This window comes from Watersipora subatra, chromosome 11 (genome assembly GCF_963576615.1).
Source record: "Watersipora subatra chromosome 11, tzWatSuba1.1, whole genome shotgun sequence".
In the NCBI taxonomy this organism is placed as follows: Eukaryota; Metazoa; Bryozoa; class Gymnolaemata; order Cheilostomatida; family Watersiporidae; genus Watersipora; species Watersipora subatra.
This window is the reverse complement of record NC_088718.1, coordinates 45418418-45443051: the sequence shown is the minus strand read 5'-3', so window position 1 is coordinate 45443051 and position 24634 is coordinate 45418418. Positions and strand designations below refer to the sequence as shown.

Here is a 24634-nt window from a genome sequence, read left to right as displayed (position 1 = left end):
GAGCGTCGGAGCTCACCAGGCAAGCTCACTCCATCATGAGGGGACAAGTCTAACATGAGCGTATCGGGTTCTGACTTACCGGCCTGTGGGATACCGAGCTTACTTTCATCACATATGACATCACGTCGTACTACAACCTGCTTACTCACAGGATCATACAGTCTATAAGCTTTCGACTGCTCACTGTAACCAACAAACATCATAACATCAGCTTTGACATCTAACTTCTGACGCAGCTCGTCGGGGATATGCGCATATGCTAGAGAACCGAATACATGAGCGTTACTGATGTTGGGTTTCTTACCATACCAACGCTCATAGGGAGTGATATGATCTCGGATAGCAGCAGTAGGTAAACGATTACGCACATATACAGAGGTAGCAATAGCTTCAGCCCAGAATGATTTAGGAACATCAGCTTCTAAAATCATTGCTCTGGCTGACTCACACACTGTACGATTATATCGTTCGGCACACCCATTCTGCTGAGGTGTATATCTTGCTGTCAGCTGGTGTTGAATACCGTTTACTCTGAGAAAGTCACTAAACTGGTGTGATAGGTATTCACCCCCTTGATCACTACGTAACGTGGCTATCCTATTGCCGGTCTGGGTTTCTACCTTAGCCTTATAATCCTGAAATGCACTAAACACATCTGATTTGTTACATAGAAAGTAAACATGAGCATATCTAGAAAAATCATCAATAAAGCTGACAAAATATTTTCTACCACCTAGAGAATTTGTTTGCATTGCACCGCATACATCTGTGTGAACTAACTCTAATGTTCGCTTTGACTTGATACCACTAGACTGAAACGGCAATCTCGCCATTTTACCCTTAACACATGAGCCACACAGATCGAAGCTTACACTAGATAAATCTGCGCCATCTACGAGGGATTCGTTGTGAGCACGTTTTAGAGTGCTGATACCTGCATGAGCAAGCCGTTTATGCCAGATATCTATACCTGATGCTACATTGGCAGTGTGATCGATATCAGCTAGATCAAGATAATACAGTTTGTTTACCAGTGTACCCTTAGCAATGACCATGCTTCTCTGATTCTTGACCCAACACCGATTACGACCAAACTGCACTACATAGTCATTCTGAGTGGCTGCTTTGACTGAGAGTAAATTACCATTAAGAGCAGGTACATGTAAAACATTCTTGAGAGTTACAGTGCGTTGCTTAGTCTGACTTACCCGCACAGAAAGTCTTACACTACCTCTGGCGATGCCCTGAACTTTTGAACCATCAGCGACCGTCACATACTCTGGATTATCGAGCGTAGTGTACTCTGTGAATACATCCTTAGTCTGGCACATATGACTGCTAGCACCACTGTCTATAACCCACGGCTGTTGTACAGCATCATCATTGACAGCAGATTTGCTTTCTGGTACCAAGAAGGCTATTTCATCATCTGCTGAGGCAGTTGATGCTAGGTGTTGTGTGTGGCCACCACGTCCTCTGTACCTTCCACCACGACCTCGGCCGCGACTTTTGTTCTGTGGACAGAACCTCATATAGTGATTAGGGCTATTACAGATATAGCACCCCCTGACTTGTGAGCTATCGGCAGTTTTGGCTTCAACTGATAGAGCAGCATCAGATTTAACATTATGACTGGTGCTGCGGGAGATGCCGGCAGTTGCTGGTAATCTTTGTTCCTCCGACCGCTTTTGTTCCTCGTTAAGAAGAGCGTTCGATACGAATTCGAGAGTGAGTCTATCACCATGAGCCTCTAACGCTGTAACTAATGTGTCAAAACTCTCTGGCAAGCTACCTAATAAGGTCACAACTTGGTCCTCTTCACTTACTGGTGCTTTTATCGCGGCTAATTTGTTTGTGATTTCCTTCATATCCTTTAAATGGCTCTCGATGGACGCATTCTCACTCATAATTGTCCTGAAATATTTCTTCTTAAGGAACAAGCGGTTTGCGAGACTGTCTCTTTCGAAGTGCGATTGCAACTTTTCCCATGTGTCTTTTGCATCCTCACACTCTGTTATGAGATATAACAGTTCATCACTTACAGAGAGCACAATGTGACTGTGTGCTTTAGCTCTGCCACTCTGATACTGCTTCTTGTCATCTGCTGAAGCACTAGATCCAGGTGCTGTCTCAGAACCATCTACATAGCCAAACAGTCCTTTTGCAGTTAAGAGGTGTTTAGCCTTAAATTTCCATGTAGGATAGTTGTCTTTGGTGAGTTTGGTAATCTCTAGCTTATCACCCATCTTTATGTCAGCAGCACTGGGCCCATAACCTGTTAACTTTGTTTATTTAGAGTAATATATTCTGAGTATGATAATAACACAACGTGTCTCATGGAGGAACAACGAGCAACTAACAAAAAAAAACATGGCCGCAACGAACAAAACATGGCCGCTACGAACAAAACATGGCCGCTACAAAAAACAGATTGTCTTCCCTTAAGCAAAGGGGAATAAACTCCCATACAAAAACAAAAAACCCAAAACTACATGTACACAATATCCTACAGGAGCGAGAGAGGGAGAAAGAAAAGGAGAGAGAGACAGGGAGAGAGAGGGTGATAAAGAGAGAGTGAGCGAATGGTAGAGAGAGAAATGGTGAGAGAGAGGTGAAAGAGAGGGCAAATAGAAAAGGTGAAAGAGAGAGGGTGAAAGAGAGAAGGTGAAAGAGAGAAGGTGAAAGAGAGAGGGTGAAAGAGAGGGGGTGAAAGAGAGGGGGTGAAAGAGAGGGCAAATAGAAAGGGTGAAAGAGAGAGGGTGAAAGAGAGGGGGTGAAAGAGAGAGAGTTTGAGAGATAGGGTGAAAAGGAGAGAGAGGGTGAAAGAGAGAGGTTGAAACGGAGAGAGGGTGAAAGAGAGAGGGTGAAAAAGAGAGGGCGAAAGAGAGAGGGTGAAAGAGAGATGGTGAAAGAAAGAGAGAGGGTGAAAGAAAGAGTTTGAGAGATGAAAAGACACCTACATTAGTTTACCGAAGCTTTGAAATACTCCAGACAGTGTTGACAGAATGAAGATCCATGTTATGAAGTATATAACTTCTTCTGATAATGGCATTGTATGAAGTTACCAATTGGTAAAACGTAATAATTTGAGTGAGGTGTGTAATTAGGAATGCTCATGTTGCAGAAATACTCGTCTTCAACTGTAGGAAACGCTTTTATTTATTTCTAGTTACTCTCCAACAGGTTTGAGCATGGGACTTGATACAGTTAAGATTGGAGATTCTTTTAGCAACTTATAAATTGCTAAAAGAATCTTGCATCTTCCTGGTTTGCTATGACTTTATTTGAAGTACTGGACTGGCTCTCTTTAACAAACGCTTAGTAGCTCTGGTTGTATTTGGTAAAAACCTTTTCGTACAGTAGTTGCTGATTGTTTATAATAGTAGACCTGTGTGAAGAACAGACTGTATTTACTGACAGCCTTCACTGAAGTGCTTGCTGTATGTCCTGAAATATCTGTGTGAGGTGGGCACTGTACTTCCTTAACATTCTATGTGAGATGTTCAGTTTACTTACTGAACATTCTGTGTGAGATGTTCATTGTGCTTACTGAACGTTCGGTGTAAGGTGTTCACTGTACTTACTGAAAGCCCTGGGTAAAGTGCTAACTATATTTACTGATAGCTTTAGAGGAGGTACCCACAGTGCCTAATGAAAACCATGTGTACTTATGTAGAGTCTCAGTTAAGATGCCATAAACTTACCAAAGGTTCTGTGTAAGCCGCTGACTGTATTTATCGAGGGCCCTGAGTAAGGTGCTCATTGTACTTACTGAGAGCCTTGGGTGAAGCAAAGGCTGTGCTGTGTGAGATTCTCAAGGCGCACCACGCAGTCTCCCAGATGGTATGGTCTCAAAGTTATGAAGAATTCTGTACCAAGACCTCCTGATACATCAGCCGTTATGGCAGCCTAGAAAAAAGCAGACGTTGTTTGAGCTGTCTGATGGTAAGTCTGAAGATGCGCTGACCAGTGAGTGAAGTACATGGCACTTAGTGAGATTCCTATTGCTACTTTAAAAATTGTTAGTTTTTGTAACTTTCACCACTGAGAATTGCAGTTAGTAAATTAACTTGAAGAATTATCTCCTCTATTTGAAGTTGATAAAAAAGCATTAACGTTGGCATGAGAGATATTAACTCCGGCCACTTTATTGTGGTTTATTCTGAGCCAAACTAAAACAATCGTATTCCCTAAAGATGAAATATTTTCATAAACAAAGTGAGACGCGTGACTTGCCATTGTTCAATACACGCTTGCACGAGCATCAAAATTTACCGTGGAGAGGTTCTTGTGCTATTATGCTTGAGAATGTGAGGTTTTATTCTAATAATAGCTACTGTGATAGCTGGTTTAGACTTCATATGTTGCGTGTAAAAAACTTATTTGTTCTCGACCTCTCAGTCTCTGTTCAGCAATGCTGCCGGCAACACGTAAATAAACTTCTAACACGATAATCCAAGTTATCTACATACTAGAGTTTTAAGAGAAGATAACTCTACGGGGTTACGGAAAGAATCAGAAAAACAGCATGCATACTCAGCAGTGCGAGCTGGTCAAGTGTGCTATCAAATCTTCGATAAGTGAAGCTGTAAGAAAGTACAATTGGTTAGGAGGAAGAACATGGTAAAGAAGGCAGACAACTACTAGATTGTGAAAACAAAAGTGAATAAAAAGATAAAGAACAATAGTGTGAGGGAAGAAACGGTGAAGAAAAACAGTACAGTTGCATAAATAAGGAAGGAAGATCGACAACAGTCTGAAAAACAGTTTCAAGGCAGAACATAAAAAAAGGAAATGTCTATGAGAGAGGTCTACGAGATAGGAGAGGTCTATGAGATAGGAGAGGTCTATGAGATAGAAGAGGTCTATGAAATAGAAGAGGTCTATAAGATAGAAGAGGTCTATATGATAGGAGAGGTCTATGAGATAGGAGAAGTCTATGAGATAAGAGAGGTCTATGAGATAGGAGATGCCTATGACATAGGAGACGTCTATGAGATAGGAGACGTCTATGAGATAGGCGACGTCTATGAGATAGGAGAGGTCTATGAGATAGGAGCGGTCTATGAGACATGAGAGATCAACAATTTTAACCCAATAAACCCTAATACCTGATTATCTATGGGCAGGAGAGTCCGCTGGGGAATGCTGACAGGAAAGGGAGAAGAAAAAACCTCTGACCCGACTCTCTTCACCACCATTGACTGAGGCTTCTTTAGTGATGTCGGCCAGAAAGGTAGAACCTGTAAAGGAGAAGCCTTGATAGCAACATAGAACATGGAAAAACTCCTTTTTCTCTTCCGCATCATTTAAAATATGCAAACAAAGGAATAAAGAGAAACGAATGCAATAAGTAACAAGAATTGAAGAATAGTTACATAATCTCAACTGGTGTTTACAATGGGCTCCTATCACACGGGTAGAAATACCATGTGCAGACAACCCTCAACTTTTAACCACCTGAACATTAAAAAGTCTCTACTTACAAGCTAATCTCTAACACATGTCAAACCGTGGAATCGCGAAACATTAGTTTTGGAAATCAGGAGAGATGTTTGCAATTCTCTTTAACATAATTTGACTATATAGTGTTGGAATGATATGTGGCATGCCATACCTTCCTTTTGTAGTTACAAAATTGATATCAACATGGTAGTGCCAGTGGCGAAAAAAGCAATGTTGCCTAAACAATAAATTATAAGAAAACACACCATGATTTTCAGATGAATTCTTATACCCAAAAGTCCCTGGCAGTTTATTGCGAGGAAAGTGAAAGTGAAGAAAACAAAGAAAGTCTGAAGCAAAAGTGGAGGTAGACATGATATTCATGTACAAAATATATAAAACCCCTAAATATAAACAAGTTATGTTAATTTACATGTCACACCGCCCTAGTTAGACCTATCTCTGCATCTATATCCCTCTCTCTACGTAGTTTCATCCCTATCTCTCTCTTCGCAGTTTCATCCCAATCTCTCTCTCTCTACGTAGTTTCATCCCTATCTCTCTACGCGGTTTCATCCCTATCTCTCTCTTAGCAGTTTCATCCCAATCTCTCTCTCTCTCTCTACGCAGTTTCATCCCTATCTCTCTACACAGTTACATCCCTATCTCTCTCTCTACGCAGTTTCATCCTTATCTCTCTCTCTACACAGTTTCATCCCTATCTCTTTCTGCGCAGTTTTATCCCTATCTCTCTCTCAACCCAGTTACATCATCTATCTCTCTCTCTACGCAGTTTCATCCTTATCTCTCTCTCTCTACGCAGTTTCATCCTTATCTCTCTCTACGCAGTTTCATCTCTATCTCTCTCTACCCAGTTACATCATCTATCTCTCTCTCTACGCAGTGTTTCATCTCTATCTCTCTCTACCCAGTTACATCATCTATCTCTCTCTCTACGCAGTTTCATCCTTATCTCTCTCTCTACGCAGTTTCATCCTTATCTCTCTCTCTCTACGCAGTTTCATCTCTATCTCTCTCTACCCAGTTACATCATCTATCTCTCTCTCTACGCAGTTTCATCCCTATCTCTCTCTACACAGTTTCATCCCTATCTCTCTCTACGCAGTTTCATCCCTATCTTTCTCTCTCTACGTGTCCATCTTTCCATCTCCTGTGTCAACAAAGCCACACCTCAGTTTACCTGTCTTAAGCAGGAAAGCAAAATGACAATTTAAACCTTTTTGATTTATTTTTTATTTCATTTGTTCAGTTTATCACATACAATATAGTTACTTTTTTGCATTTAGGTTTACATATAATTTTATAAAACGCATTTGTTTGAATGCTATATGTAGTTACCTGAAGTTATCATCATGAAAGATTTTGATCTGTTGAACGAATTGAACAATATATAATGTTTTCTTATAAGAATAAATCCTGCCAGACGACGGTTTTGAACTATGAACAAAATTTTGGAACGGATAAAGTTTATATGTCAAGGTTTGACTGTAGTTATTGAGTTCATATGTCAAGGTTTGATTGTAGTTATTGAGTTCATATGTCAAGGTTTGATTGTAGTTATTGACTTCATATGTCAAGGTTTGACTGTAGTTATTGAGTTCATATATCAAGGTTTGACTGTAGTTATTGAGTTCATATGTCAAGCTTTGACTGTAGTTATTGAGTTCATATGTCAAGGTTTGACTTAAGTTATTGACTTCATGTGTCAAGGTTTGACTGTAGTTATTGAGTTCATATATCAAGGTTTGACTGTAGTTATTGAGTTCATATGTCAAGCTTTGACTGTAGTTATTGAGTTCATATGTCAAGGTTTGACTTAAGTTATTGACTTCATGTGTCAAGGTTTGACGGCAGTTATTGAGTTCATATGTCAAGGTTTGACTGAAGTTATTGACTTCATATGTCAAAGTTTGACTGTAGTTATTGAGTTCATATGTCAAGCTTTGACAGTAGTTATTGAGTTCATATGTCAAGGTTTGAATGTAGTTATTGAGTTCATATGTCAAGGTTTGACAGTAGTTATTGAGTTCATATGTCAAGATTTGACTGTAGTTATTGAGTTCATATGTCAAGGTTTGACTGTAGTTATTGAGTTCACAAGTCAAGGTTTGACTGTAGTTATTGAGTTCACAAATCAAGGTTTGACTGTAGTTATTGAGTTCACATGTCAAGATTTGACTTTAATTATTGAGTTCACATGTCAAGGTCTGACTGTTGTTATTGAGTTCACGTGTTAAGGTTTGACTGAAGTTTTATTCCCATAAGCATATCTTCCTAAAAGTGATAATACAGTTAAATCTTCCAATGACTGTTACAGAGGACTGAGCACACTTCTACCACAGCACACTCTGAGCACACTTACTGAAATTTTACTACATGTCACTAGGGCAAGGAGAAGACCCAGTGAAATCTACCAATCGTTCTCGTGAGTTGGGCATGCCAGCGTGCTTAAAAAACTCATCCTTTGATAGACCAAAGTAACGAGGGGTAGTTAATTTTGACAAGGAAGAGCAAGCTCTTGCATTACTTAAATTTAAGGTTTTGACTGTAATCCTACAAGTCCATTAGATTATTTGATTCCAACTGTTGGTTCTTTTTTCAAGTTAAAATGTCTGACAATTGAGAGCCATTAAACAAAACAAAATTAGAATGCTATTACTAATGATTGATTGCAGGAAGTTCATGCATTCTAGAAATACACTAGCAGAGACAGTGACACTACTAGTGCTATCCAGTTGTGCATAGCTTAGCAAACCCTACGATAATATATATGCAAGTTTGTGACAACCAGTGAGGACCACAAGCTAAATTTTACCTGTTCAGGGAGAATCTCAGTCCAGCTGTTCTTCACTGATATCATAGGTACAATTGGCTCGGCTTCATCTTCGCTAGCATTAGCTTGAGGGGCCTCCCCGACCTCACGGGCAAGCCTGGGAGCCCCCTTTGGAGTTGTCTCTTTAAACATGATAGCCTCTTGTGTCTTATTCAGCACAACGAACAATGGGAAGATGTTGATGATCTTTGTAAGCTGAGTGTTGCTGAGAGTTGTCTCCACCATAAACTGAAGGTAGAGCAAGTTCTTAACAACTACCAATCATATAGAAGTTATCTACTCATGCTGTAACATGACTGTATACACTTGAAGCAAGTCTTTAAAGGTTTACTTGCAACAAAACTCACATTACAGTTATTCAAAAGATTCACTATGTCTTACTCTGTTGTGTTGTAAGTGCAAAATATGTGGAAATGTGATTACAAGCTCTTAAAAGTTAAAAAACGAAAAGCCGCCGTAGATTGGAATCAGTTTATTTCTCTGACGTAGTCATTACATTTGGTTATTGTTTTGTCACGTGATGTTCTCACGTGAATTGAAAGGCCAATAAAAGGCACAATATTCTTGTGGCTTGAAGGAAAACTTCTTGTAGCACTAGTTTATGATGAACACTTCGGGTTTTACCGAAGACCCCGTATTAAATATAGATACTCGCTACTTAACAGTTTTGTTTCGGCTTGGTCTAATCGTCTAGTCGTAATCTGATCATGTGACCCATACTTTGTGATTAATTTCTGCAGCATTTTTCGATTATCACAAGTGACCAACAGGCTCGTTATGTTTATCAGACAATGATATGTACTCCTTCGAGCTAAGGTTAAAAAATTAAACAAATTTTTACGGTAAGTTATAAGATATCAGTGCTGAAAGTGACAGCATTACAATGACGATAAAATAGACATGTAAGAACAATAGACATGGCTTTATTGAATGCGTGAAGTATATTCGTGAAAATATTTCGACGAATGAGGTTGCTTGAAAGTGTAAACAGAAGCCATCTCGTACAACTGCGTCCCATTTGAGCCATTTTGGAAAGAGAACCTAAACTATGGCGGTCTCGTGTGGCTGCAATTAACTGTTCGTTTCTTAGCTTTTAAAAGCTTGTAATCACATTTCCACACATTTTGCACTTACAACACAGCAAAGTACATGTAAGACATAGTGAATCTTTTGATACCAAATAACTGTAATGTGAATTTTGTTGCAAGTCAACATTTAACAACTACCAATTATATAGAAGTTATCTACCCATACTGTAACATGACTGGGTACAATTAGAGCAAATCCTTGACAACTGCCAATCATATAGGAGTTATCTACTCATGCTGCAGCATGACTGGGTATATCTTATGATTAAAACAATAAACCAACCCTATGCTTATGACGACCATCCCTGCTCTGACTGCTGACGCTGCCAGCAGTTCCAGCGGCATCGACAGCGAACGATTTTGACCAATTTGAGCCAGGAATCCTAAGTTTTAGCTTGTTTTGTAGAGCACTCGCCATAAAAAGAATTGGACTCGGGTCACTCGACTCAAAGGTGTTGCTGCCGATACCAGACGACTAAAAGAAGAAAAGTACAATGAACTAGACTGCTGACATAACATGGCTAGCAATAATAAAGAGTTAGTTACAGCTTTTTTTTTAATGATGAGCTCTACCAGCGCTGATGAACACTTTCTCTTACCCTCTCTTACTTTCTGGTATATCTACTATTTAAAACAACTCTATAGACTTAGCACTCAAATAGCCCAACTACAGCATAACAAAATTATAGATTATTTTAACCATTCAAAGAGCCAAAGTCCATTTCTTCACTAAGATGCTTAATCCTTGTGACTCTCCACATGAAGGAAGAAATCAGACGTAAAACTAAGTTTACCTTAAACTGAAGGGTAAGCCCTGTCGAGTTTGATATCCAATAGGCAGAGAAGAAAGTAATTCTCAGTTGACCTTGACTGCCTTTGTAGCCTACTGATCTGCTTACATTGGTTAAGATGGTGAGGCTGTGACGCCCTGTATGACCCTCAGAGCCTGGACGTTCTGAGTCAAAGCTGCTCAGAAGGAGCTGAAAGTAGTGTACTAAGTGAAAGGACAACAGAGACTGAGTCATAACTAGCACCGTGCGCAGATACCAAAACATCTAGCGGTGAGCTGGCTTCACTTTTACTATTTATATCCCTAGTTTAGTATAATGAAGAGTGGTTTCACTTCTACTATTCACATAACCAATGTATAATGATAATGAGATAGTTTCACTTCTATCATTTACATACTGAATGTAGCAAAATAGTGAGGTGGTTTCACTTCCACTATTTACATACTGAATGTAGCAAAATAGTGAGGTGGTTTCACTTCCACTATTTACATACACAATGTAATAAAATAATATGGTTTCACTTCTACTATTTACATACTGAATGTAGCAAAATAGTGAGGTGGTTTCACTTCCACTATTTACATGTACTTACAAAATGTAATAAAATAATATGGTTTCACTTCTACTGTTTACATACTTTGTGTGGTATAATAATGAGGTGGTTTCACTTCCAATCTATATATATATTTTTCAGTGATGGTGTGTAGGTGCGTCCAGCTATAGATATGGGTCATAATCTCAGAAACCATGGTTAAGTCGGGTGTGTAAGATTTTCAGTTATCTAAACTAGCAGAAGGAGAAAATTCACATTTATTTTGTAAAAGAAATTTTGATTCTAGCTTAATTACAGCAGATTTTACGGTCAATAAACTCAATGCACGTTCACCATTAGTGCTAAAACATAGTTCTGAGAAAATTGGTGTTAAAATTTGAGAAACGAAAATGAATGCACAATTTTGTTTACATTTCAAAATGTCGTAGCAACCAATATCAAGGAATTGTGATATTTATCTATATTTCTGTATTTAAATACAAAAAACTGCTGAATTTAAATATCTAAACAGATTTCAGCTGGCTGTCATGGGAATAGCTGTATATCTATCACAAACTGTGTTACTTATTTTTAATTTTGCAGATATTAAAAATAGCTTGGCAGTACCGCGATTTTGAGCACAGCCATAGTATCACAAACAGAATCTTTAGGAAAATAATAACAGTAACATATCGCACACCATCGGAAACTATAAACTTCGATTTTATAAAATCGAATAATTAATCTTATAATTAAATCTTATAATAATCTTATAACATTGAATAATTAATCTTATAATTAAATCCTATAATAATCTTATAAGAATTTTTAGGAAAATATCATCATCACTCCCTTCACTGTCACTGCTTTCAACATCAGTTGGAATACCAGAGAACTCATTAAAAGTGTCCGAAATGTCAGAGTTATTTTTAAAATCAGCAAAAAAGAATTGATTACTTTTACTGGACACCATTTTTCAGTGCTTCCTAATTAGCGTGGCAACGGTTTTAAGAGAGTTTTTCCGAAAGTTGGAGACTTCTATTGGCTAAACTGACTTCATATTCAGAAATATCACTTTTTGATTGGTCCGGGTGCATGTGTTGCAAAAACCGTTACCAATATTATAAATTCAGTTAGTGCAGCTTCAAAGTCGGATAACTCAACTTCGTGATTTGACCACGGTTTCTGAGGTTGCGACCAATATAGCTATAGTGCACGCTGATCATTTTACCAATGCAGTCACGTGTTACGATGCACCTATTAAGAGATATTTTTCATAAAGTCGAATTACTCAATCTGGGGTCTAGGCCAATTCTTCTCACACAGACAATTATATTGTCTCCGTGGGAAAAGCCTCGACATTATCTCTCCGTTCGGTCAGACAAAGGCAGTACAATATCTCAGTTTTACAGTTGTACCGGTATAGAGAGGTACCAGTATCGTTGTATTCAAGGTTTTGATGGATAGCTTCTGGTGAAACAGTAACTTTTTTATACACAGTTCGATGAAAGAATTATTATTATTAATTCAGCATATTCAGGATTTTTATTTTGTTTTCTCAGTTCATATTAATTGTATCATTACTGAGTCATCTTTTATTGTAATCGTAGCAGAACGATCTAAACCCTATTATAGTTGTTTCATTTTTTTAAATTTAATTGACCTGCGCAAAACATTTTCTTCATGATATGGAGTTTAAAAGTTACAGTTGTTTGACAAAGTTTAAAAACCTTTACAGTTGTTTTTATTTTCTTTTAAATTATTTCAACTAAACAAAACACTTTTCTGATGATATGTAGTTTGAAAACTAGAATGACAAATGTCGTTATATGTTAAATACAATACAATTTTCTGTCCAGACTTTTTTATTAGCCGGGCAACGCGGGGTAGCACAGCTAGTACTTACATATATTCCATGTACATATCAAATGTAGTATAATACTGTCAGGCCTTTCAAGACTCCAAAAAAAATATTCATCTAAAGCAAGATAGCTGGCAGATTTTGCCAAAAGATGTTGAATTAAGACCGGTAAACCTCACAAGAGGCTAGTAATTCAACTCTACTAGATGTGTGGTAAGAGTCAATGACAATCGCCAAGCACTCACCGGCGCCATCCGGCCCTCAGGCATCCGGTCATGCAAATCAAAGCTTGCTTGCCAAGCGCTGCCTTGATAAGAAGGTATTACAAAAGTACATTTCGTAGGAACGTTTATTGATTCGACTACTTGTACGTTCTGTCCTGGCTCCAAAGTGTAGCTACTAGGACTATGGCCAACAGACACGTTTGCCTGCAAAGAAGATGTATTGGCAAATAATATAATAACAATACAATATAACACCGATATAATAAATGAGCAATATAATATAATACAATTATAACAGCAACATAATATAACAGCAACATAATATAACAGCAATATAATATAATAGAAATATAATAGCAATATAAAAAATTAGCAATAAAAATAATATAATATAATAGCAACAAAAATAATAGCAATAAAGAAAATATAATATAACAGCAATATAAAAATAGCAATACAAATAATACCATACAATAGCAATATAAAATAATAGCAATAAAAATAATATAATATCAATATAAATTGATAGCAATAAAGCAATAAAATATAATAGCAATCTAATAGCAATATAATATAATAACAGACTTACATGTATATTAAGAGTGGCAAGAAAAGGAAGGAAGTTGCTGACTCTGATGACCGGCTCGATGCTGACGTAAAATGATGGACAGATGCCGGTACAGTCATCAGCTTGGCAGCTGTGAGATACCCATACAGCCTACAACCAAAGAAAGTGAGTAACTGACAGCTGTGAGATACCCATACTGCCTACAATCAAAGAAAGGGAGTAACTGACAGCTGTGAGAGACCCATACTGCCTACAACCAAAGAAAGTGAGTAACTGACAGCTGTGAGAGACTCACACAGTCTAAACCAAAGAAAGAGAGTAACTGACAGCTGTGAGAGACCCATACTGCCTACAATCAAAGAAAGAGAGTAACTAACAGCTGTGAGATACCCATACTGCCTACAACCAAAGAAAGGGAGTAACTGACAGCTGTGAGATACCCATACTGCCTACAATCAAAGAAAGAGAGTAACTGACAGCTGTGAGAGACCCATACTGCCTACAACCAAAGAAAGGGAGTAACTGACAGCTGTGAGATACCCATACTGCCTACAACCAAAGAAAGTGAGTAACTGACAGCTGTGAGAGACTCACACAGTCTAAACTAAAGAAAGAGAGTAACTGACAGCTGTGAGAGACCCATACTGCCTACAATCAAAGAAAGAGAGTAACTGACAGCTGTGAGATACCCATACTGCCTACAACCAAAGAAAGGGAGTAACTGACAGCTGTGAGATACCCATACTGCCTACAATCAAAGAAAGAGAGTAACTGACAGCTGTGAGAGACCCATACTGCCTACAACCAAAGAAAGGGAGTAACTGACAGCTGTGAGAGACTCATACAGTCTAAACCAAAGAAAGGGAGTAACTAACAGCTGTGAGAGACCCATACTGCCTACAACCAAAGAAAGGGAGTAACTGACAGCTGTGAAAGACTCATACAGTCTAAACCAAAGAAAGAGAGTAACTGACAGCTGTGAGAGACCCATACAGCCTATAATCAAAGAAAGAGAGTAACTGACAGCTGTGAGAGACACACACAGTCTAAACCAAAGTAAGGGAGTAACTGACAGCTGTGAGAGACCCATACAACCTACAACCAAGGAAAGGGAGTAACTGGAAACTAGCAATTTGGTTTACTGCTCAACTGCAAAGCAACAACAGCAAACGCTCATTCTGCAATCCCCTGTGGAAAGACAACTTAACAAATAACTTTAAACTTGGTCTAGCTATGAACTTGGCCTATTATAGCTATATTTGTAAACTTGGTCCATAGCAATAACTGTAAACTTGGTTACAGTTGAACTGGCTGTGTGTGTTACCGTTGAACTTGCTGTGTGTGTTACAGTTGAACTGGCTGTATGTGCTACAGTTGAATTGGTTGTATGTGTTACAGTTGAACTGGCTGTGTGTGTTACAGTTGAACTGGTTGTATGTGTTACAGTTGAACTGGCTGTGTGTGTTACAGCTTAACTGGTTGTATGTGTTACAGTTGAACTGGCTGTATGTGTTACAGTTGAACTGGTTGTGTATGTTACAATTGAACTGGCTGTATGTGTTACAGTTAAACTGGCTGTGTGTGTTACAGTTGAACTGGTTGTATGTGTTACAGTTTAACTGGTTGTGTGTGCTACAGTTGAAATGGTTGTATGTGTTACAGTTGAACTGGTTGTGTGTGCTACAGTTGAACTGGCTGTGTGTGTTACAGTTGAACTGGTTGTATGTGTTACAGTTAAACTGGCTGTGTGTGCTACAGTTGAACTAGTTGTGTGTGTTACAGTTGAACTGGTTGTATGTGTTACAGTTAAACTGGCTGTGTGTGTTACAGTTGAACTAGTTGTGTGTGTTACAGTTGAATTGGCTGTGTATGTTACAGTTTAACTGGTTGTGTGTGTTACAGTTGAACTGGTTGTGTGTGCTACAGTTGAAATGGTTGTATGTGTTACAGGTGAACTGGTTGTGTGTGCTACAGTTGAACTGGTTGTATGTGTTACAGTTGAACTGGTTGTGTGTGTTACAGTTGAACTGGCTGTGTGTGTTACAGTTGAACTGGTTGTATGTGTTACAGTTGAACTAGTTGTGTGTGTTACAGTTGAACTGGTTGTGTGTGTGTTACAGTTGAACTGGTTGCGTGTGTTACAGTTGAACTGGCTGTATGTGTTACAGTTGAACTGGCTGTTTGTGTTACAGTTGAACTGGTTGTATGTGTTACAGTTGAACTGGCTGTATGTGTTACAGTTGAACTAGTTGTGTGTGTTACAGTTGAACTGGTTGTATGTGTTACAGTTGAAATGGCTGTGTGTGTTACAGTTGAACTGGTTGTATGTGTTACAGTTGAACTGGTTGTTTGTGTTACAGTTGAACTGGTTGTATGTGTTACAGTTGAACTGGCTGTGTGTGTTACAGTTGAACTGGCTGTATGTGTTACAGTTGAATTGGCTGTATGTGTTACAGTTAAACTGGCTGTGTGTGTTACAGTTGAACTGGTTGTATGTGTTACAGTTGAACTGGCTGTGTGTGTTACAGTTGAACTGGCTGTATGTGTTACCGTTGAACTGGTTGTGTGTGTTACAGTTGAACTGGTTGTATGTGTTACAGTTGAACTGGTTGTATGTGCTACAGTTGAACTGTTTGTATGTGTTACAGTTGAACTGGCTGTATGTGTTACCGTTGAACTGGTTGTGTGTGTTACAGTTGAACTGGTTGTATGTGTTACAGTTGAACTGGCTGTATGTGTTACAGTTGAACTGGTTGTGTGTGTTACAGTTGAACTGGTTGTGTGTGTTACAGTTGAACTGGTTGTATGTGTTACAGTTGAACTGGTTGTGCGTGTTACAGTTGAACTGGCTGTGTGTGTTACAGTTGAACTGGTTGTATGTGTTACAGTTGAACTGGCTGTATGTGTTACAGTTGAACTAGTTGTGTGTGTTACAGTTGAACTGGTTGTGTGTGTTACAGTTGAACTGGTTGTGTGTGTTACAGTTGAACTGGTTGTGTGTGTTACAGTTGAACTGGCTGTGTGTGTTACAGTTGAACTGGCTGTATGTGTTACAGTTGAACTGGTTGTATGTGTTACAGTTGAACTGGCTGTTTGTGTTACAGTTGAACTGGCTGTATGTGTTACAGTTGAACTGGTTGTATGTGTTACAGTTGAACTGGTTGTGTGTGTTACAGTTGAACTGGCTGTATGTGTTACAGTTGAACTGGCTGTATGTGTTACAGTTGAACTGGTTGTATGTGTTACAGTTGAACTGGTTGTGTGTGTCACAGTTGAACTAGTTGTGTGTGTTACAGTTGAACTGGTTGTATGTGTTACAGTTGAACTGGTTGTATGTGTTACAGTTGAACTGGTTGTATGTGTTACAGTTGAACTGGCTGTATGTGTTACAGTTGAACTGGTTGTATGTGTTACAGTTGAACTGGCTGTATGTGTTACAGTTGAACTGGTTGTGTGTGTTACAGTTGAACTGGCTGTATGTGTTACAGTTGAACTGGTTGTATGTGTTACAGTTGAACTGGCTGTATGTGTTACAGTTGAACTGGTTGTATGTGTTACAGTTGAACTGGCTGTTTGTGTTACAGTTGAACTGGTTGTATGTGTTACAGTTGAACTGGTTGTATGTGTTACAGTTGAACTGGTTGTATGTGTTACAGTTGAACTGGTTGTATGTGTTACAGTTAAACTGGTTGTATGTGTTACAGTTGAACTAGTTGTGTGTGTTACAGTTGAACTGGCTGTATGTGTTACAGTTGAACTGGCTGTATGTGTTACAGTTGAACTGGTTGTATGTGTTACAGTTGAACTGGCTGTTTGTGTTACAGTTGAACTGGTTGTATGTGTTACAGTTGAACTGGTTGTATGTGTTACAGTTGAACTGGCTGTATGTGTTACAGTTGAACTGGTTGTGTGTGTTACAGTTGAACTGGTTGTATGTGTTACAGTTGAACTGGTTGTATGTGTTACAGTTAAACTGGCTGTATGTGTTACAGTTGAACTGGCTGTTTGTGTTACAGTTGAACTGGTTGTATGTGTTACAGTTGAACTGGTTGTATGTGTTACAGTTGAACTGGTTGTATGTGTTACAGTTGAACTAGTTGTGTGTGTTACAGTTGAACTGGCTGTATGTGTTACAGTTGAACTGGCTGTATGTGTTACAGTTGAACTGGTTGTATGTGTTACAGTTGAACTGGCTGTTTGTGTTACAGTTGAACTGGTTGTATGTGTTACAGTTGAACTGGTTGTATGTGTTACAGTTTAACTGGTTGTGTGTGTTACAGTTGAACTGGTTGTATGTGTTACAGTTGAACTGGTTGTATGTGTTACAGTTGAACTGGCTGTTTGTGTTACAGTTGAACTGGCTGTGTGTGTTACAGTTGAACTAGTTGTGTGTGTTACAGTTGAACTGGCTGTATGTGTTACAGTTGAACTGGCTGTATGTGTTACAGTTGAACTGGCTGTGTGTGCTACAGTTGAACTGGTTGTGTGTGTTACAGTTGAACTGGCTGTATGTGTTACAGTTAAACTGGCTGTGTGTGTTACAGTTGAACTGGTTGTATGTGTTACAGTTGAACTGGCTGTGTGTGTTACAGTTGAACTGGCTGTATGTGTTACAGTTGAACTGGCTGTATGTGTTACAGTTAAACTGGCTGTGTGTGTTACAGTTGAACTGGTTGTATGTGTTACAGTTGAACTGGCTGTGTGTGTTACAGTTGAACTGGCTGTATGTGTTACAGTTGAACTAGTTGTGTGTGTTACAGTTGAACTGGCTGTATGTGTTACAGTTGAACTGGCTGTGTGTGTTACAGTTGAACTGGCTGTATGTGTTACAGTTGAACTGGCTGTATGTGTTACAGTTAAACTGGCTGTGTGTGTTACAGTTGAACTGGTTGTATGTGTTACAGTTGAACTGGCTGTGTGTGTTACAGTTGAACTGGCTGTATGTGTTACAGTTGAACTAGTTGTGTGTGTTACAGTTGAACTGGCTGTATGTGTTACAGTTGAACTAGTTGTGTGTGTTACAGTTGAACTGGTTGTATGTGTTACAGTTGAATTGGCTGTGTGTGCTACAGTTGAACTGGTTGTGTGTGTTACAGTTGAACTGGCTGTATGTGTTACAGTTGAACTGGTTGTGCGTGTTACAGTTGAACTGGCTGTGTGTGTTACAGTTGAACTGGTTGTATGTGTTACAGTTGAATTGGCTGTGTGTGCTACAGTTGAACTGGTTGTGTGTGTTACAGTTGAACTGGCTGTATGTGTTACAGTTGAACTGGCTGTATGTGTTACAGTTGAACTGGCTGTATGTGTTACAGTTGAACTGGTTGTATGTGTTACAGCTGAACTGGCTGTATGTGTTACAGTTGAACTGGTTGTGCGTGTTACAGTTGAACTGGCTGTGTGTGTTACAGTTGAACTGGTTGTATGTGTTACAGTTGAATTGGCTGTGTGTGCTACAGTTGAACTGGTTGTGTGTGTTACAGTTGAACTGGCTGTATGTGTTACAGTTGAACTGGCTGTATGTGTTACAGTTGAACTGGCTGTATGTGTTACAGTTGAACTGGCTTTATGTGTTACAGTTGAACTGGTTGTATGTGTTACAGTTGAACTGGTTGTATGTGTTACAGTTGAACTGGTTGTATGTGTTACAGTTGAACTGGTTGTTTGTGTTACAGTTGAACTGGCTGTATGTGTTACAGTTGAACTGGCTGTATGTGTTACAGTTGAACTGGCTGTATGTGTTACAGTTGAACTGGCTGTATGTGTTACAGTTGAACTGGCTGTATGTGTTACAGTTGAACTGGTTGTGTGTGTTACAGTTGAACTGGCTGTATGTGTTACAGTTGAACTGGTTGTATGTGTTACAGTTGAACTGGCTGTATGTGTTACAGTTGAACTGGCTGTATGTGTTACAGTTGAACTGGCTGTATGTGTTACAGTTGAACTGGTTGTGTGTGTTACAGTTGAACTGGCTGTATGTGTTACAGTTGAACTGGTTGTATGTGTTACAGTTGAACTGGCTGTGTGTGTTAGTTGAAATGGCTGTATGTGTTACCGTGGAACTGAAATAGTATATCGCCGCCATGAGCCCTTCCAACAAAAGAACTAACCGATGTCCATGATAAATATATAACAAGACCTTGACATGACAAATGGAGCCAGCTAGCAATTCAAGACGCATTAAAAACAATAAAAAGCCATTTTTACCCAACAAGGGGTTGGATGTCAAGAACAACACGAGTATGGGCGGTCAGAGCCTATTTAAAACAGACCCAACAAGTGGTTTGATGTTCTATCAAACAAAATCAGCGATCAGCTTGGAGCCTATTTTGAAAGCGACGCGGCATAATAATTGCTATTCTTAATGGAACAAAAGGAGTAAGTGGCTGTAGCAGTGCCCGACAAAGTGATTGTGGCCGATAGTAGAACAGACCAAACACATAAAGGTAGGAACCCTCTGAGAAATACCAGAGTGGTGACTTGATCTTATGACCCTCTATTGAAAGACTCTACACTCTACAGAGTTAATGATACGAGTCATCTCTGTCTGCGCCATCCATGAAGTATAGTTAATACAACAAACAGATGAGAGAAACAAGATAATGTAGCGTGACCGAGCAGCAGAGACAACTGTAGGGACAACTGACCTTGAAGGTAAAACTTTGCATCAAAAGGTTAGAACAGGTAAGAAGCTGTGTAGAAGAGGGGCTGAGCTTGCGAGCAACAGAAGATCGGCTCGTTTCTTTCTTGATTTTAAGGTGGTCCTTCCACCAGAGAGGCTCGGTGCTGTCTCCATAATCACTAAATATATAATAATCCTAACAGTTTTAATAATCCTAACAGTCTTAATAATCCTAAAAGTCTTAACAATCCTAACAGTTTTAATAATTATAATTAATTTACACAGCTCAAATTCTACAAAGCAGGCCAAACTAACCTGGCTGACCCAACAGAATCTTCAGCCACTGGTTTAACCTGCAGCTTTTTTTGAAGCGCAACCGCTGAAGGAATGTTCATGGTGCCATCAGGTTCTACCTTACCAAGGATGTGGCGAGTGGAGCCATGCCGATTCAGCTGGACATCGTGAGTGAGCTCTTGGTAACTCACCTTAATAAATTCAATTAGACAGTTTAAGAAAAACTGAAGCAAATCAGATGCTTTAAATATAGTATGGTATGATAAGATCACAATTAGTACGATACAAAAGGATTTTCTGATAGGTTCTGACTAGAACTCTTGCAATTATCATTTATAATTCTGAATGTCCAGGCATGCCAAAGGAAAGACTACTCTAAGCTACTTCACTACATTGAAAAACCTTGGCGCAAAACGTTAATGAGAAACATATTTACAGTAGATAATCATTTGTAAATCGTCTACTGTTTCACCTGAATTGGCTGGCTCAACTGATTCTTGATCTTTAGTGGAGAATAGATGCTAACATGTCGGCGGCCATGTTTAGACTGCGTTGAGACTCTCAAACAGAGGCACTTGTCCCGTTGGTTCAATGGCTTTGCGCTAAAATCCTTGCTTTGAGGTTTTCTAGAACAACATGAAATTACTAGCGCTTGTTCATTAGTCAAAAACTCAAAAACGAGACCAAATGAACAGTCTTTGTAAATTGCAAACAGGAATCTTTCAGCATGATAATGATCAAAAATTAAGGGGTACTTGGCCTTTACCTATTACTACCAAACGTTTCATATTGCACGTGAAATATTTCAAAAGCCAGTTTTCTCTTTAAATATAAGCTTGTATGAACTAGTGGATGTAGGTAGTTACCATAACTAGTGAGTGTGGGTAGTTGCAATAACTAGTGGGTGGGGTAGTTACCATAACTAGTGGGTGTGGGTAGTTGCCATAACTAGTGGGTGGGGGTAGTTGCCATTACTAGTGGGTGTAGGTAGTTACCATAACTAGTGGGTGTGGGTAGTTACCATAACTAGTGGGTGGGGGTAGTTGCCATAACTGGTGGGTGTGGGTAGTTACCATAACTAGTGGCTGTAGGTAGTTGTCATACACTGTAACTAGTGGGTGTAGGTAGTTGCCATAAGTAGTGGGTGGGGGTAGTTGCCATAACTAGTGGGTGTGGGTAGTTACCATAACTAGTGGGTGAGGGTAGTTACCATAACTAGTGGGTGTGGGTAGTTGCCATAAGTAGTAAGAGTGGGTAGTTGCCACAGGAATGTTTGAGTGACCGTACAATGTGACCTTTACGCAAATAACAAGCCAAAAAATCAACATCACCTGATGCGCCCTGTGACTCACAATTGACCTATTCAAACACCTGATGTGCCCTGTGACACACAATTGACCAATTGAAACACTTGATCTGCCCTGTGACTCACAATTGACCTATTCAAATATTCTCTCTCGCATAGATCTATCTCCTCCAGTCTCATATCAAATCGTTACTAACATGGCAATAGAATTATCACTGAACAATAACACTAATTGATAATATCAAACTATACCCATTAATGAATTAAATGTTGTGCGCAAATTCAGTGTATTCATATTCTGCCAAGAAAATACTGAAAGACAAATCATTGCTGATATCTCGCACAAAAAACTGGAAGATACAATCATAGCTGTGATTTCAAAGAAAAATACTGGGAGAAACAATCACAGCATGATCTCATAGAAAGGTACTGGGAGAAGCAATCACAGCATGATCTCATAGAAAGGTACTGGGAGAAGCAATCACAGCATGATCTCATAGAAAGGTATTGGGAGAAGCGATCACAGCATGATCTCATAGAAAGCTATTGGGAGAAGCAATCACAGCATGATCTCATAGAAAGGTACTGGGAGAAGCAATCACAGCATGATCTCATAGAAAGGTACTGGGAGAAGCAATCACAGCATGATCTCATAGAAAGGTACTGGGAGAAGCAATCACAGCATGATCTCATAGAAAGGTATTGGGAGAAGCGATCACAGCATGATCTCATTGAAAGCTATTGGGAGAAGCAATCACAGCATGATCTCATAGAAAGCTATTGGGAGAAGCAATCACAGCATGATCTCATAAAAAGGTACTGGGAGAAGCAATCACAGCATGATCTCATAAAAAGGTACTGGGAGAAGCAATCACAGCATGATCTCATAGAAAGGTATTGGGAGAAACAATCACAGCATGATCTCATAGAAAGGTATTGGGAGAAGCAACCATTTGTGGTATCTCATAAAATGATGAGGAACAAAACAGCAGTGCTAAAAACAAGTTTTTTTCTCTTGAATCTAAAGCCTACACGCTATACTCATCCTAGATATCCTTGGAAACCTTTAAAAATCTGATCTAGAATCTCAACTATCTAGAACAAAGTTTTGTAATGTTGTTATAAGTATTAGAAAATTACTTTAAAATAAATTTTAAAAATGAGATAACAACTTGGCCTCCTCTGCTAGAAATTGTTACACGAAACACTTACATCAAACTATTGCCTAATTCAAAGTTAATTGCGTGGCCAATGATGGGGCAGAGCTCTAGCAAATAAACCATCGAGCATCAAGATCAGCTTGTAAAGTTTCACCAAAACATATTTGGTTCAACTGTTGGGAAGTCCAAAGTGAGTCCTTGAACATTATACGATTACGACTCACTGATAATGAGGTTTGCAAACCAACATGGTTTACCAATGATGAACCGATGACCATAACCGATGACATTTATAAAACAGCATGTGAGTGGCTGGAATGAGTCGCAGGAAAAAGAAAATATCAAGTTAGCAGTGATTACTGGATTGTACAAATGACTCAAGGATCAAAGGCTTCTCCATACCTGAATGAGATGGAAGCGATAGGGTGATATCCGTCGACAGCCAAATGTAGCTGCTGCCTTTTCAGTTCAGCCTTTACTTCTAGTGGGAGAGTAGCTATACCACTCGTAGTAGGAGATGACACCGGTGACACAAGGGCAGCAAGTGTTTTTACAGCATTGTCCCTGTGTGAATATGAATGTAGTAACTGATATCCTTAAGGTGTAATCTAATATACCAGTACAGCTCACCAGTGCAGTACTAGTATATATCTAATATTATAATCTACTAGTACTACTATATATCTAATATTACAGTCTACTAGTACTACTACTATATATCTAATATTATAGTCTACTAGTACTACTACTATATATCTAATATTACAGTCTACTAGTACTACTACTATATATCTAATATTACAGTCTACTAGTACTACTACTATATATCTAATATCATAGTCTACTAGTACTACTACTGTATATCTAATATTACAGTCTACTAGTACTACTACTATATATCTAATATTACAGTCTACTAGTACTACTACTATATATCTAATATTACAGTCTACTAGTACTACTACTATATATCTAATATTACAGTCTACTAGTACTACTACTATATATCTAATATTACAGTCTACTAGTACTACTACTATATATCTAATATTATAGTCTACTAGTACTACTATATATCTAATATTATAGTCTACTAGTACTACTACTATATATCTAATATTACATTCTACTAGCACTACTACTGGATATAAAAATTATAGTCTACTAGTACTACTACTATATATTTAATATTATAGTCTACTAGTACTACTATATATCTAATATTATAGTCTACTAGTACTACTATATATCTAATATTATAGTCTACTAGTATTACTACTATATATCTAATATTATAGTCTACTAGTACTAGTATATATCTAATATTACAGTCTACTAGTACTACTATATATCTAATATTATAGTCTACTAGTACTACTACTGTATATCTAATACTATAGTCTCCTAGTACTACTACTATATATCTAATACTATAGTCTACTAGTACTACTACTACTATATAACTAATATTACAGTCTACTAGTACTACTACTATATATCTAATATTACAGTCTACTAGTACCACTACTATATATCTAATATTACACTCTACTAGTACTACTACTGTATATATAATATTACAGTCTACTAGTACTACTATACACCTAATGTTACAGTATTCTAGATAACCAGAGTTAGCTAGCCTAAAATTAGAACACAATACATATGACAGTCTATAGTTCTACAGCTATAACCCCAAGTAAACATACATGTACACACGACATTTCAACATGTCTAAAAAGCATTGATATTTGAAGTCTTTCTTTACAAGAGAAAGACTTGAAACAATCGATATAAAAATGAGACAAAAACAATTATGTGACATAATGAAAGGTGGCTGCAGAGAGAACAGTGTGTTGTGTACAATTATGTGACATAATGAAAGGTGGCTG

The 24634-nt window shown here is 38.4% G+C and overlaps 1 protein-coding gene across 2 annotated transcripts in view; it reads right to left on the bottom strand.

Moving 5' to 3' along the window:
- Positions 1–24634, bottom strand: part of LOC137408452 (intermembrane lipid transfer protein VPS13C-like) — a 56395-nt gene that overhangs the window by 30684 nt on the left and 1077 nt on the right. For both annotated transcript variants that reach the window (XM_068094986.1, XM_068094987.1), the window contains exons 2-12: positions 23145–23306; positions 20749–20902; positions 20298–20467; positions 20008–20161; positions 13385–13513; positions 12817–12999; positions 10182–10367; positions 9671–9862; positions 8282–8527; positions 5112–5243; positions 3773–3909 (exon numbers count right to left, since the gene is read on the bottom strand). In XM_068094986.1, coding sequence (XP_067951087.1) covers positions 3773–3909; positions 5112–5243; positions 8282–8527; positions 9671–9862; positions 10182–10367; positions 12817–12999; positions 13385–13513; positions 20008–20161; positions 20298–20467; positions 20749–20902; positions 23145–23306 — 1845 coding nt within the window. The remainder of the gene's footprint in view (positions 1–3772; positions 3910–5111; positions 5244–8281; positions 8528–9670; positions 9863–10181; positions 10368–12816; positions 13000–13384; positions 13514–20007; positions 20162–20297; positions 20468–20748; positions 20903–23144; positions 23307–24634) is intronic.